This window comes from Eulemur rufifrons, chromosome 21, assembly GCF_041146395.1.
Source record: "Eulemur rufifrons isolate Redbay chromosome 21, OSU_ERuf_1, whole genome shotgun sequence".
Classification (NCBI taxonomy): domain Eukaryota; kingdom Metazoa; phylum Chordata; class Mammalia; order Primates; family Lemuridae; genus Eulemur; species Eulemur rufifrons.
Window position 1 is genome coordinate 8,230,208 of NC_091003.1, and position 16,157 is coordinate 8,246,364.

General features: G+C 46.9%; 1 protein-coding gene across 5 annotated transcripts; it reads left to right on the plus strand.

Moving 5' to 3' along the window:
• Positions 1-5,480: 5,480 nt before the first annotated feature.
• OAS1 (2'-5'-oligoadenylate synthetase 1) lies at positions 5,481-15,620 on the plus strand. 5 transcript variants are annotated; one of them, XM_069496967.1, is made up of 6 exons: positions 5,481-5,719; positions 7,061-7,349; positions 9,405-9,589; positions 13,105-13,337; positions 14,160-14,313; positions 15,494-15,620. In XM_069496967.1, the coding sequence occupies exons 1-6, from the start codon at positions 5,543-5,545 to the stop codon at positions 15,557-15,559; spliced, it is 1,104 nt and encodes a 367-aa protein (XP_069353068.1). In that variant the 5' UTR covers positions 5,481-5,542; the 3' UTR covers positions 15,560-15,620. The 5 variants fall into 5 exon arrangements, with proteins under 5 accessions (XP_069353068.1, XP_069353070.1, XP_069353071.1 ...); XM_069496969.1 differs by having other exon boundaries at positions 15,396-15,557; XM_069496970.1 differs by lacking the exon at positions 15,494-15,620 and adding an exon at positions 14,659-15,359 and having other exon boundaries at positions 9,452-9,621; positions 13,114-13,337.
• Positions 15,621-16,157: the final 537 nt, after the last annotated feature.

Here is a 16,157-nt window from a genome sequence, read left to right on the forward strand (position 1 = left end):
TTCTCTCTTCTCCTCCTCCCTCTTTTCTTTCCCTAACTTTTTCATCACATCAAATTCCCCCTTTCTCAGCCTCTTGCCCCGTCCCCTTTCTGATGGTGTAATAGCAAAAAAAAAAAAAAAAAAAAAAAAGTGTGTCTTAACCCAGCCTCACACCCTCCCCTCCTGCCACCAGCCTGACCGGAAAACTCTGAGAAACTGGCCCAGACCTGAAGCTGCACCTGGGCCCGCGCTTCTTAAATCACCCCCTTCTCCCGCTGGCAGCGCCAGGCACCCTCGGGCCTGGGGGCGGGGGCTGGTGCTGCCGCAGGTGCATGGCGGCACCCCCGTGCTGAGTGGCTGCCCCTAGGGGGCGCTCGCAGCCCCAGCCTTCCCAGGTGGCGCCGGAGGCATTTAGGAGACCCAGGGCTGTGGGTCCGAGGGGCCCCATCCAAAGGCCCCAGCCTGTCTCCTTTCTCTGCTCTTAGGTGAACGAGCTGCCCCCGTCCCTGACACCCTTTGACTCTCAGTTTCGTTGACTCTCATCCTGTCTGTCGTCTCCCTCATTGTCTGTCTCTCTGTCTCCTGCACTCTCTTTACCAAGTTTCCTGGGAGAATCTAAAACAGAGAGTGGCGGAACCGAATGCTAAAGGCTTTTGGTTCATCATCCATCATTCACTTTCTTCCCAAAAAATCAATTAAAAAAAAAAGGAGGAAAAGGCAATGTGGACAACCACTATATGATACATTTGCTGTTGGGGTCAGGCAATTTTCAGTGCCCCGTGAGAAATTTTGGTTTTCCTAATTTCGATTAAGTCCTTCCTCGTGAAAATCATCCCAAGCCCCCGTTGTTCTCTATAGAAGCATCAGTTGGATACTAAAACTCTCACTTTCCCCAAATCACATCTTTTCACCTTGCCTTTCAACGCCCTCCACACTCAGCTCCCTGCACAATTCGTTGGAGGGCTCATTTCTTGCCTTGAATAACCATTTTCTAAACACCAACCTCTGTGCCCTCCCCAAGGCGGCCGACAGCTTCCCGGCCACCGTCTTTTCCCCGTTAGTCCCCTGCGGCACCTCCTCTTAGCCCACCTCCCTCCCACCGTCTGCCCTTAGGAGAAAGCATGCTGGCTGTGTCGCCCAAGCTGGCGCTGGAATCAGCATGCAGCAAGCTCACAGTGCTCCTAGTTAGTCTGGGCGCACGCTCTTCCCGACAAATGTAACCGCCTCCCCGCCTAGAACACACACACACCCTCCAGTGCATGCACAACCACCCACCATCTTTCTCTGTGGTGATGTAGCCAAAAATAAAGTAGGAATATCCAGGAAAATTGGTGGTCTGCATTTTTTTCTTTATGCTTTCTGGAAGGTCCTCCTCCCCACCAGGATACATGCTATTGGGATAGTCAGTATTTAATGAGCATCTACTAGGTTCCAGGCGCTGGGGATACAGCAGGTGAACAAGACCGATGTGGTCTCTGCCCATGTGGAGTTTGCTTTCTGGTGGATTTCATCTTGGACTGGTGGACTCCAGGTAACTGGACTGGCCACACACCCCCTTAGAAGAATGTTTTCTGCCGGTGCCCACCCAAGAGGAAGGCAGCATCTTCCTCCTCCTGCCCCAAGCACTGGGGAAAGTACAAGCTGTTGTGGAATCAGATATTGCCAAGGCCAAGAGAACCATAGACTTGAGTCAGGACCTACTTCAATCAACTCACTTATCAGACAGATGAAGAAACCAAAGCCCAGAGAAGGAAATGACATGTTTCACAGAGGCAATGCCAGGAAAGGAGCTAGATGGTTGGATTCCCAATCCAGTGTTCTTAATACACTGATTAATAATAACATGGATCATCAAACACCTCCCTTGCATTCTAGCACCTTCCAACCTACAGAGAGAGCGCCTCGTGTGAAATTCTCAATAGTCCTGAAAGTGAGCTGAGTAGGTAACTAACTTTCCAGAAGGATTCTTACTTCCACTATCATCTACCCCAAAGGCGCTTAAGCAATTTATCGGGAATGTTGCTTACTTCCAGACGAAGTCAGTTCTATCCCACAGAAACTTCTCTTCCAGGTGAACTTTGAGACCATTTCCTTTTTCTCACTTCCAAAGGGTGATTCTCAATGTTGGGGGCAGAAGTTGGCATATTGGAATCACTTGGGAGATTTATTTTCAAACGACCCACCTCCCCACAGATTCTGCTAAACCCTGACGACAAGGTGTATGTTTGAAAATATGTCCTGGTTGGTGTCTCGTGATCCCCATCTTCATCAAGACTTTGCAAATCACTGCCCAAAAAGCTGAACAGTTTTTCCTGCAATTTGGCAGCTGCCACCAGGTGGAGACAGGCGCCACTTAGGTCCATACAAGACTCACAGGATCATGAGACAATTGCCACTCTCCCCGCACTCACAGCAGACATCACTAATCAATACAGCATTTTCCCCACAGAGCCTACAAGCAGCGTTCGAGCCCTTCTCAACACTGTGGTCAGGCAGCCAGCATCAGTCAGTCACCGGTGGCAGTTGAAAAGAAACCTAATTTCTGTCCCTAAACTTGTTGATCTTCATCGCAGCATGGGGACATGCCTAAACAGGCTGAGATGAATATACATGAGGAAAAGTTTTCAAAAATATTGGTACGCTTGACCTGGCTAATTATGCTTTTTTCCCCCCATTGAAATAAAATACTTCGCAAAAGGCAAGATGGTGTGGTGGAAAGCACCTGTCCTGAAAACACACCAGTCTTTTAATCAACTCAGCCCAGCATTCAAACCCTGTCACTTTCTAGCTGTGGGGCTTTGGCCAAGTCATTTAGCCTCTCTAAGTCTCAGTTTCCTCGTCTGGAAAATGGAGACGTCAATAAATACTTCAAAGAGTTGCTGAGAGGCTCCAGTGGGATAATCGCTGAAGAGCCACTGGCACATCCTAGGGACTTGATAAATGCCATTTCAACGTGCCAGCCCCGACCCTCCAGCCCCTCACACAGGCTCACATTGGGGAAGATGCCCTTGAGCTGGCGCTGATTGAACACAGGGTGTTGGAGCTGAAAGTGGGAGAGGCTCGGGTGCGGCAGAAAACAGACCTTGACGGTCTCCGCACAGCTGGGAGCTCAGGAGTTCAACCCGCAGCCAGCGACGTTTATTGTGCGTAGGAGTCAGAGGAAGACCACGCTGCTGAGGTCTGGTCTCCCGCCAGGGCCGGCAAAGGTGAGGCCAGCGCAAGGGGTAGGTCATGGGGCTGGTGGTCCCTGGCGAAAGCAGTGCGGTCCCAGCCTCAGCTGGGGATGTGGCCAAGTGACTGAAACGTTCAGCGCCCTGAAACCCGCCAGGCTGCCCCACCCCCTCCTCAGCTCAATCAGATGTGCCGGGGGTGTTGGCCTGATAAGGTTAAGTGACCCACGAGAGGTCGGACACCCCAATTACCCTGATTTTACCATTGCACCTTGTATGCCTATAGCAAAACATCACACGCACCCCATGAATAGGTGCAACTATTATGTATCCATAATAATTAAAAATACATTTTTAAAAAAAGAGCGCCATGAAAAAAAGTATGCACATGGGAGGTATGCTTTGCTTGGCTCTTGTTCAAATTATTAATAGCTGTGCGACCTTGTGTCACTTCCTGCTTTTGGTTCTTTGACTACATGGGTAGGACATCAGATATCATGGTATGCTCTAGCTTAATTGTCACAGCCCACAAATGTGCCTTCACTTCCCGTCCTCTTTGGGGGAGGCCCCCAACTGGAGTCCTGCATCATCTTTTTTTTCTCGAAAAGCACAAAAATGAGTAGTCTTTAATTTCCTATTTCTGTTTCTTTAAAGGTGACAATAATTTAAAGCCACCTACAAGGGCATAAAGGCAAAAGTGGATTTTTTTCCAGTTACTTCCTCATTCTTTTACAGTTGTCTCACTCTTAGCTGATTCTATATGATATTTTATGCAATTTGACTTTATTGCAACTTTCCAAAGAATTCAATATGGGTTTTCTAAGGACAGCTCTTTTTTTTTTTTGCACTCATGTTGGATCTGCTTATATATAGTTAGTCCAAAGTATTTAACAACTACAATTGCCATGAAGACATTCGGAAACCAACAGAAACTTTAATAAACATGCACTTCAACTGGTGAATGAAATAATTATTGCAAAGGCAGAGTCCCACCCGCTTTGTGGTTACCTTTTGCCTTAGGCATAAGTCATCGAGTTGTACAACAGGAGTGGGGGGTGTTGATTGATTAATTAATTAATTTGGTTGAGAAAAGGGGTTGTAGGCAGAGTGCGGTGGCTCTCACCTACAATCCTAGCACTCTGGGAGGTCAAGGAGGGTGGATCCTTCAAGCTCAGGAGTTGGAGACCAGCCTGAGTGAGAGTGAAACCGCATCTCTACTAAAAACAGAAAAATTTAGCTGGGCATGCTGGCACGTGCCTGTAGTTCCAGCTAATTGGGAGGCTGAGGCAAGAGGATTGCTTGAGCCCAGGAGTTTGAGGTTGCTGTGAGCTAGGCTGACGCCACGGCACTCCAGCCAAAGTGACAGAGTGAGACTCTGTCTAAAAATAAATAAATAAATAAAAATAATAGAGGAACTTATGGTGGAAGGAGAAAGCTTATGGGAACTCTTTGTGCTTTCTGACAATTTTTCTGTAAGCCGACCTAAAACTGCTGTAAGAAATGAGTCTATTAATTAAAAGAGGAAAAAAGTATAGTATAATGTCATTGTTTAAAAAAGAAAAGAAAAAAGAACTGTATTTCTGTGTGTGTGAACACAGAAAAACATCCAAGAAGATCTATACTGAAATGTTTGCAGTGATAGTTTTTGAGTTTTAGCATATGGATGATCTTTTACACTTCCTGATTTTTCTTTTTTTCTTTTTACAACATGCATGTATTGCTGGGGGAAAAAAAATCGTAGGAGACTACGAAACAATATTGTCAACAACAACAAAAACAACAACAACAAAAGACAAAGAAGAAATCCCCAAATCTGTCTTTAACTGTGATTGCTCTTGGCTGAGGGTGGAGGGGGGGGTTTGCTAAAAAGCAACTGGAGACCATTATCCTAAGTGAAGTATCTGAAGAATGGAAAAACAAACACCACATGTACTCACTGTTAAACTGGAACTAACTGATGAGCGCACATGCGCATAGAGGGAAGTCAAACTTAAGGAAATCAAGCGGTGGGCGGCAGTGGGGAGGAGGAGATAGGCAAAAACCTACCTAATGGGTACAATGAACACGATCTGGGCGACAGGCACACTTATAACCGTGCCTCAAGCATCATAAAAGTGATCCATGTAAGCAAAAAATATTTGGTAATATTTTGTAATTTTAAAAAAAAGCAACATTTTCATGATGGAGTCCAAAGAAAGGCAAGGCTGGCAGACGCGGTTCTCTACTGGGAGCAGGGGAGTGTTTGATTTCATAAAGGAAACTGCAAAGCTGGCTCCACCCTTTCCAAATAAACGAAACTGAAACCAGAAACCAATACAGCCCAGGCTCGGTCAGCAGGTCCAGGGAGGCAGTTTTGTCCCCACTGGCTCTCCTGTCCCTGCCCGAGTATCACGATGGAGCTCAGAAATACCCCAGCCAAGGATCTGGACAAGTTCATCAAAGACTATCTCCAGCCAGACACGAGTTTCCGAGAGCAGGTCAAAAGGGCCATCCACATCATCTGCAGCTTCTTAAAGGAAAGGTGTTTCCGAGGTGCCAGCCACCCCGTGCGGGTGTCAAAGGTGGTGAAGGTGAGCTCAGGACTGCTTGGCTGGGGGAGGGGTGGCTGAATGGGCAAGAGTTGGGGGTGGGGGGAAGAGAGAAAGAGAAAGTGCAAAAACACAGAACTCAAGGTGCAAACATGAGTTGGGGATTGGGGGTTGAGATCTTCCAGGCTGGTGTATCTGATTTAACCATACAGCTTGTTAAAATAGATTCTGAGATCCTGCGGTGAGGTCCTACAAGTCCCCCGTCCCACCCCACCCCTGCCCCCACAAAGTTTGTGAACCACTGTCCTAGGCCACACCCATTTCAGAGATAGGGGAACTGAGGCCCACCTCTGGTAAATGAGTTGGTTATTAGTGGACTTCCCATTTCTGCAGTCTCATGAGTTGGTTAAGAGCACATATTTTGAAAGCACATGGCACCTACTGGCTGCGAGACCTTGAGCAAGTCACTTAACTTCTCTGTGTCCCAATTTCCTCATGCATAATTCCCGACGCTTCATAGGGTTGTGCAGATTAAGTAAAGTAATGTGTGAAAACTACCCAGCACAAGCCAGTCTGGGGTGTCTAATAATATAGTAGAGGACAAGGGGAAAAAAACACAGACCCTGGAATAAGGCACCTCGGGAGTAAGGTGCACCTCTGCCACCTGCTAGCTGGGTGACTGCGCTGACACGTAATCTCACTGAGCATCTGTTTTCCCATCTGTAAAATGGGAACTGTTATGGTCTGAGACGCAAGAAATGACCACCTAAAGACCGAATTGAGCCAAATTAGGAGTCTTTATTAGCTGGCCAGCGACTACTCCTGTGCTGCAGAGAGTACAGGCACAGAGCAGCCCTGAGCCTTTGAAGCAGAAAGCTTTTATCATGGATGGAAAAGGGCAGAGCAAGCGTGATTACAGGGGCAAAAGGTAGCATTACATCACTCTCATGCCCTGGTGCAACAGGATCTGGGCAGTTTAGGGCTTGGTTATGCAGAACATGGGTGTTGCGTTCCCACACCTGGGGCACTGTCTTTAGCAAACAGTTTTACAGAAGCGAGATAGCAGGTTAATGATTTTTCCGCCATGAAACTCACACTGCGACATTATAGAAATAGCTTTGACAATGTTAAAATCTCAGCCTTTAACATTATATGGCCAGAAGTTATAACAGTCAGTGGTCTTGAAGCTTTTGGCCCTTAACAGGAACTAGTAATACTAGTACCCAAATCATAGAGTCATTGTGAGCATTATAGGAGTTTAAGACATGTAATGCCCTCGGGACGGTGGCTAGCACTCAATAATGTTAGTGATTGTTCTCATCATTTTATATAGGGAGGCTCATCTCACTAAGTCTCAGTTATAATTCTTGTCATCTTTTTTAGGGTGGCTCCTCAGGCAAAGGCACCGCTCTCAGAGGCCAATCTGACGCTGACCTGGTTGTCTTCCTCAGTCCTCTTAGAAGTTTTCAGGATCAGTTGACTAACCGGGGAGAATTCATTAGGGAAATTAGGAAGCAGCTGGAAGCCTGTCAAAGAGAGACAACGTTTGACGTGAAGTTTGAGGTCCAGAATCCAAGATGGAGCAATCCCCGCGTGCTCAGCTTCGTGCTGTATTCACCCCAGCTCCAGGAGGGGGTGGAGTTTGACGTGCTGCCTGCCTTCGACGCCCTGGGTGAGCGTTTTTAGCCACCGAGGTCTCAGCCTTTGTCCTATAACACGGCTTCTTTTTCTCCCTTTTCTTATTTCTGAGCAGAAATCTAGTCTGAGAGTTTTTCCTCAACAGGGCATCCTTCTAAAGCAGGGCTGGGGGAGATTGTAGACTCTTTCCTGGGTCAAGAATGAATACAGTCATAATATGTCACAGGTGGGACATTAAACAGTAAATTGGCACAATCTAGGGACAAAGACATTTCTTGTAGAGCATTGTCAAGACTTACTAGTTCTGTTGATGGCAAAGTGTGTGGGTTTTATAGTTCTAAAGTCGGGCTGCGTAGATCTGGCTTAACGTTAATAGTAACTTCATCTTTGTTCCAACACATAAGGCAACCTCGTCAAACTCATGCTGCAGGTTGGGAGATGCAGGTTGGGGGATAGATTTGTATCATCTGAAGGAACATTTGGACGGGAAGTGTAACCTCTGGGAGACTCAATTTCCACATCGGGAGAACTGGTCGAAATCACACTACCTATATCATGCCATTAGTTTAAGTATTAAATGATCACCTGCTGTAACTGTCACCCGGTAGGGGTTCAAATATATGAATTTCTCAGCTGTACACGAAGGCATCTCAGAACACCATGGCGAACTCACAGCAGGGCACGGAATATTTTAGATTTTTAGTTTTTGAGGGAAATACAGTGACATCTGTCAGGCACCACTCCAATGGCTACTATTATTTGGACTTAATTGGTAACCAGTAACTAGTAATTTATTGGTAATTAGTAGTACTTAATTAAGGGAACTGCCAGGGTTTTCTTTGCGCCTACGGAAGCCAGGAAAGAACACAGGCACTCTGAAGACACCAGGATATGAGAAAGTTTGGGGTGCTCTCCTTTTTTGCCATGTCCTGTGTTAGGGGCTGGGAGACAATGGTCACAAAATATAAGAGGGAGAGAGGGAAGAGGAGGAAGCGCGCTCCAGGCAGATGGAACCGCACAGGCCCAGGGGCTAAGAGCCAGGTGTTCTGGGGAAACTGCAAGAGCCCAGCGGGTGTGGAACGGAGAGCGCCAGGAGGAGGTAACTCAGCAGTGAGCCAGCCACGAGGGCTGATCCTGGGGCAGCCTGTAATCTTGGTGATTAATTTCCAAGCACAGCGGGCAGCGGAGGAAAGTTTCCCAGCAGAGAAGTGACATGATCTGATTTGTGTTTTGGAAAGAAGGCATTGGCTGCCGTGTGGGAAGTAGATCAGGAGAGAGGCAAGACTGGAGGAAGGAGACATCCAAACGACTGTAAGTACAGATTATCCATTGAGCACCGACTGTATGCCAGGCACTGTCCTATGGCTGTGATTAAGCCAGACAAGCAGTCTCCTAGAGCCTGACAATGAACTTGTAAACAAGATATATGGAATGAAACTTGCTGTGTTGAAAAACTAAACAGGGTGATGCAATAGATCGTATGGGGATTGGAGAGGTTTGTTCAGCAGGGTGATGACAGAGGGCCCCCTGAGGCGGTGACATCTGAGCTGAGGTGAAGCCTGAGTGATAAGAAGGAGTATTCAGCTTTGGGAAGATCTGGGGGTTCTGGAAAAAGGGAACAGCAAGTGCAAAGGCCCTGAGGCAGGCATGAGCCTGCCACATTTGAGGAAGTGGGCAAAGGAAGCCGGGCAGGCAGTGAGGTGAGAGGGGTGGCAGGGCCAGATCACACCAGGCTTCACTGGCCACCAAGGGGACTTTAGATTTTTTTTATTCCAGATGTCGTGGGAAGCAAGAAGTGGCATGAGCAGACGTTTAAAGATCTCTCTAGGTGCTGGGCTGAGAACAGGCTTTGGGGGGACCAGTGAGGAGGTGATTGCCAGAGTCCAAGCGAGAGATGATGGCAGCCTGGGCGGGGTGACGGCCGTGGGGAGGGAAGAAGGGAGCAGCGGGAAGGGACCTCAGGCTTCCTGGCACTGGGTCTGCTGTCCTGTCCGCTGAACCCCATCGCTAGTGACCTCGTCCCCTGGAGTGACTAAAGGAAACACGGAGAAGAGCTGAGACCTTAACGGTATCAATTTTGCCCCAACAGGCCAGTGGACCGAAGGCTCTAGACCTGACCCCCAAATCTACATCAAGCTCATCCAGGAGTGCACCTTCCCGCCGAGAGACGGCGAGTTCTCCACCTGCTTCACAGAGCTACAGCGAGACTTCCTGAGGCGCCGTCCAGCCAAGCTGAAGAGCCTCATCCGCCTAGTGAAGCACTGGTATCAAATGGTACTGCCCTCCCACCAGGCCCGTGTGGCCCTGTCTGGACAGGGAGCAGGAGGAGGAGGGGGGAGCAGAGGGAGGAGGGAGTGAGGGAAAGAGGAGGAGAGGGTAGAAGAGGAGAGAGAGAGAAAGAAGAGGTGGAGAGCGGGTAGGGAGGTGGAAAGAGTGGGAAGAGAGGCTGGCTCACACCTGTAATCCCAGCACTTTGGGAGGCTAAGACAGGAGGATCACCTGAGGCCAGGAGATCAAGACCAGCCTGGGCAACATAGTGAGACCCCATCTCTGCAAGGAAAAAAAAAAAGAAAGAAAAATTAGCCAGGCATGGTGGTGCACCTGGAGTCCCAGCTACTCAGGAGACTGAGGCAGGAGGATTGCTGGAGCCCAGGAGTTCAAGGCTGCAGTGAGCTACGATCATACCACTGCACTGCATCCTGGGTGACAGAGTGAGACCCTGTCCCTGTCCCCGCGCCCCTCCCCCGCCCCCCGCCAAAAAAAAGGAGAAAAGGGAAGTATGTGAAGGAAGGGGCTTTTGTGTTTTGCTCACTGCTGTATCCCCAGAACTTAGCATAGTGCCCGGCACATAATAAATAGGTGCTCAACAAACAATGGTTGAATAAATAAATGAATGAATGCTGTAACTACACACACATGGAGTCAACCACACTCTTCAGAAGTTGGACAGGGCAAAACAAGGGCTTCAAGCAAATGTATTCAGATACCCCTCTTCCCACTTCCTGGCCGGCTGACCTTGTGCAAGCAACTTAACCTCTCTGTGTTTTCTGTTTTCTTGTTTGCAAAGCGTAACATGCCACAGCAAGAGTAACATGGTACCTGGCATATAGTTGGTCCTAATAAATATGGCTTCTTTTAGCCACCATAAGAAAACACATAATAAAAGCTAACATGTATTGTGTGCTGTGCTTAGCTTAGCTTAGCTAATCCATCTTTTGTGGATGTGATACGCTTTTCTGTTCACTTTTAAATGCCCTGTATCTTATTCAATCTTCACAATAACTCTGTGAGCTAGATAAGGGTAGGTCTAATTACTAAGCCCATTTTACAGAAAGAGAAACTAAGAGTCAGATGGCTCATTCTGCTAATAAGTAGCAGAACTAAAATTTGACTTTGGGTCCACTGACTCAAGAGTTTGCCTGATCAGAATGAGCATTCAATGTACATTTCTTTTTCTTTTTCTGAGACAGAGTCTTGCTCTGTTGCCCAGGCTAGAGTGAGTGCCGTGGCGTCAGCCTAGCTCACTGCAACCTCAAACTCCTGGGCTTACGCAATCCTGCTGCTTCAGCCTCCCGAGTAGCTGGGACTACAGGCATGCGCCACCATGCCCAGCTAATTTCTTCTATATATATTTTTAGTTGGCCAGATCATTTCTTTCTATTTTTAGTAGAGACGGGGTCTCGCTCATTGCTCAGGCTGGTCTCAAACTCCTGAGCTCAAACGATCCACCCGCCTCGGCCTCCCAGAGTGCTAGGATTACAGGCGTGAGCCACCACGCCCGGCCCAATGTATATTTCTTGAATGAGTGAACAAATGAAAATAATTAGGGGTAACTTTCCTAATTTAAAAGTGACACCTCTAGGAAAAACAAGACAATCATTTAGTTGCTAGGCTTCTCAGTGGTTGCTGTTCCAGGAATTTTCATCGTGGAACCTGAGCGTTGCAGAACTTACAAAAGTAGTTATTGACAAAAGCAGCATGGCCCCCAGGAACATAGTGAAAAAAAATTATTGAGGGCATTTTTGGGTAACCATGGTGATGAGGGGACAAGGGTGCTACTTATATTTGGCAAAAAGAAGGCAGGTATACTAGTTGTTTTACAATGACGAAGATGTCCTGCATAGCCATGAATTGTCTTTTTCTTTCTTTCTTGATGCAATACAAGACCCTTACGATACTCTACCAACCACCGTCACAGCTACCTCCCACGAATATGCTATTTTTGCTGTGTATTTCAAGTCTCTCTCTATTTTCAAGTGCCTCTTGTTTTACACAGCCAATGTTTATTTAATCTACCCACATATTTACCACTTTCTTCACTATTAATTCTTTCCTATACCTCTGACCTGCCATCTGGGGTCATTTTTCTAAAGTACATCTTTTGGGATTTCTTTTGGTGACTGTTGATAGTCAACTCTCTCAGTTTTTGTCTGTCTGAGAATGTCTTGCTTTTTTTTACCTTTATTGTTGAAGGGTGCTTTTCCCGGGTTAGTGGTCACTTCAGTACATTGAATGTATCATTCCATCATCCAGTGTCATTATTAAAAAGTCAGTTGTCAGTATCACAATGCCTCCTTTATAAGTAACCCATCTTATTCCTCTGGCTGCATTTAAGATTTTTCTCTTTGATTTGTTTAGCTTTGATCTGAAGTGTCTTAATGATAATTTCTTATTATTTGTCCTGCTTGAGATTCCTTTGGTGTTCCTGATCTATGCATAGATCTCATTCATCAATTTTGGAACTTCTCAGCCATTCTTCTAAAATGTTTTCTCTCCCTCTTTCTCTCTACACCTCCTGGAACTCCAATTAAGGGTATGTTAGGCCTTCTTACTCTGTCTCTCATATCTCTACACTGTCTTCTGTATTTTCCATCTCTTTGTCTGTCATTCCATATTTGACTCTGAATAGTTTCTTCTAATCTTCCTTCCAATTAACTGATTTTCTCTTTAGCTATGTCTAGTTTGCTGTTGAGTTATTAATTACAGTTATTGTCATTTTAACCTAGGATTTCTCTTTCATTCTTTTTCATATCTGCCATGTCACTTTTTATGGTTTCGAATCCCCTGCTAACTATTTAAAAAGCTCTTATTTTATTTCTTTGAACATAATATTCCTAGTTATTTTAAAGTCTGTGTTCAATCCTTCAATATTTAAAGTTTTGTGGATTTATTATTACATCTCTTTTTTCTGTTGGTCATTACTCTTGGTGTCTTATTTCCTTGTGTACTTGGTTATCTATGTGCTGGTCATTGTATGTGAAAATTATTCATGAAATAACCTGAGGCTCTGGATTATGTATGTTCCTCCAGTGGGAATTTTGTTTGCTTCTGTGTGGCTCCTAGGAATACTCCAAGTCCTTCCTCTCACTTAGCTTTCATAATATCCCTAGAAGGAAGGTGCTATTATCACCACTCACTGGGCAGATGAAAAAAAAATGAGGCTCCGAGAGTCTAAGTCATCTACCCAGAATCAGAAAATGATGGAGTCAGTATTCAAACCCACATCAGTAAGAATCCAGAGTTGAAGCTCTTAACCCAAGGACCAGCAAACTTTTTCTGTAAAAGATGAGATAGTAAACATTTTAGACTTCGTGGGCCACGTAATCTCTATCACGACTACTCCAACTCTTCCCTTGTAGCATGAAAGCAGCCGATACATACATTTTGGCTTTGTTCCAAGAAAATTTTATTTACAAAAGCAGATGGCAGGCTGGGTTTGGCCCATGAGACATGCACTTTACCCAAAAGCTGGACAACCCTATTCTTCTGATTGTTTTCCCTCTTGGCAGTGCAAGGAGAAGCTTGGGAAGCCCCTGCCGCAGAAGTACGCCCTGGAGCTCCTGACAGTCTACGCTTGGGAGCAAGGGAGCAGGGAGCCAGGGTTCATGACAGCCCAGGGGTTTCAGACCGTCTTGAAATTAGTAATGAACTACCGGCAACTTTGCATCTACTGGACATCATATTATGACTCTAAAACCCCCGAAATTGGAGAGTATCTGAAAAGGCAGCTCAAGAAACCCAGGTACTCTATCCCCATATGGCTTAGCTCCCCTACATAAGTGAACCCCTGGATATAGCTGCGGTGCCTCAGAAATGGAGGAGGTGGGATGGCTCCCCATTTAGTGAGAATCTCCTGTCGCCTATCATTGTGCAGGGCCCCTTACCTCTGACCTAAACAACAACCTCCAACCCTGTGAGGCAGGCTCGATGCTAATCATTTTACAGGTGCATACACCGAGGTTCTGAGAGGTAAGGAGCTTGTCCAAACCTTAACAGCACATGAGTGAAGTAGCTGGAATTTGAACTGAAATAACAACAGCAGCAGCAATAATAATAATCATTGCTCCCAGGCATTAAAAGCTTGCTGTAAGACTACCATCCTAATATAACAGTAAAAATTATTGTCGGGTTAACTGACATGTATTGTCCCCTCATTATGTTCTAGTCACTGTGCTGAGCATTTCACATGCCTAGGCTTTCTCTATCCACACACCGCATCCTTTGAGACAGGCATGTTGATCTCTCCTCCTTTTACAGAAGAAGAAACTAAGGCTTAGAGAGGTCAAGTGATCTGCCCAAGGGTATATCACCAATAAAGGGCAGAGGTGGGATTTGAACTTGTATCTGTCAGGCCCAAGTGCAGGACTCCTTGTCCTCCTGTTCACTGCCCCCTGGGGGGCCAGTCACTGAGGACACACCCCAGGGAGCGGTGCCCTGCTGGGCCACTCCTCATGCCCTGAGTCCCAGCCTGCCCCAGGCTGGCGTTGGCTCTACCAGGACCGTCTGGGCTCCCTGGACAGAGCCTCAGCTCCTCATGGCTCCCTCTGTAAATGTTGGTCTGCAGGCCTGTGATTTTGGACCCGGCTGACCCTACAGGAAACGTGGGTGGCGGAGACCCAGAGGGCTGGCGGCGGCTGGCACGAGAGGCTGAAACCTGGCTGAGTTTTCCGTGCTTTAAAAATTGGGATGGGTCTTCCGTGGGCTCCTGGATTGTGCCGGTGAGATCTTCCTCCCTGCCTTCCCCCCACCCCGCCCCCACCCCCTGGAGACCATTCTTCCCAAAGGATTTACCCCTTGCCAAAGGTCACTCAAATTCCTATAGTTACAGGCTGTGCTCCGTATTTTACAGTCATTTTGGCCCCATTTGGAAGGTTCCCGGAATTTTCACATCCCTTGTCCAAAGTTCATTTCACTAAGACTGATAATAAATAACAACCACCATGTCTTGAGTATCTGCTTTGGGCTCAGGTTCTGTCCTAAGCCCTTTAATATACATTATCTCATTAAATCCTCACAACAACCCTATGAGATACATCTTCTTTCATCCCCATCTTACAGGTGAGCAAAAGAGGCTGAGAGAGGTGAAGTCATTCACTTAAGGACACTCAGCTAAGGAGTGGTGGAGCTGGGATCCAAACTCAGTGGACTCCAAAGCTAGCGCTCAGGTCACTGTGCTAAACAGCCTGGCTTGTGTCATCCCCACTTATCGTCTGACAGATGGGAGACTCAGAGCAGCTGAGTGACTTGGGCTGTCACACTTGGACCTTTCCACTCCCAGCCTAGGAGTCTTTCTAATGCCAGGGCACTGATGATGTCGTGGGCGGGCTCCCTAGGAAGCAGACTCAGAGGTGGAGTTTAATGTGCGGGATGTTTTGGGGGAGTCCATTGGCACCAACCCTCATGGAAGGGAGGGGGAAGCAGGAAAAGGTGTAGGGAGAAATGAAAGAAATGCAGCAAATGCCAGCTTTGGAGCTGGAATGGCCTTTACAGCTGTCCTGCAGCAGCAGACAGAGGTGGCCAAGCCTTTAAACCCCCGTGTGGATCAGTCACTGAAGGTAGGCACCTTAGGAAGGGGTGTGGTTTTGAGCAAAAGGCTCTCTGCAGCTGGGGCAACCCCTAAATGGGCTGACAGCTGATGTCTGCCTACTGACCACCATCCCCACAGCTGGGCCGTGTAAGTCCTTCCTCAAAGGGCAGTCCAGGTGGCATGTCACAGTGTCCACCATAAGTGCTCACTGAGATCTAGTTGCACAGCAGGAAGACCAGCTTCCTGATGCAATCATGTGTTTTACTCTTTCAGGTTTAAAAAGACAACGAGGACTCTGAGACCTGTACTCAAAGAACATGCTTATCAAGAACATGCTTACATCAGGACATACCATCACTCTTTTCTTGCAGAGCGTCACCACACACCCAGAATCCAGTCCACAGGAGGAAGAGAACTGGACGTGCACCATCTTCTAACCCCAGCACATCTCAGGGGCAAGGGCTCCAGAGTCATCCAGATAAACCTCCTCATTTCCGGTTGAGACCCTTGATCCAGAGAAGGCAGGGGACCGCCCCAAGGTCCTCAGTGAGTCAGTGTATGATCTGGGACCAGAACCCTTCTACGCCGTCTCCCATCACAGATCACTTTCCCCACAGCCCGCCTCTGTCCGCATAGTCCCTGAGAGACGTAGACATTAGAGTGGAATTGGAGTCTTGACTTTCTTCCATGTATCTGGTGAGAGGGTTATGTACAATGTGTTACCTATAACAATAAAAATAACAGCAAATGCCATTTATCGGGTGTTTGTTAATTTCGAGGCACAGAGCCAAGAAGTATGGGTGCATATGTATATGAGTGTATGTATTTGTGTGTGTGTTCATTGATTCCACTAGCAATATTTATTGAGCATCTACTATGTGCCAAGCATAGTTCTGGGCACTGGAACACCACAGTGGACAAGAGCGGATAGAAATCCCTGTCCTCATGGAACTGACATTTGTGCAAAACGTTTTAATATTAGATGGTTTGGGATCCTTCTAATTGTCCTGTTACAAATAATCCTGCGATAAGCAT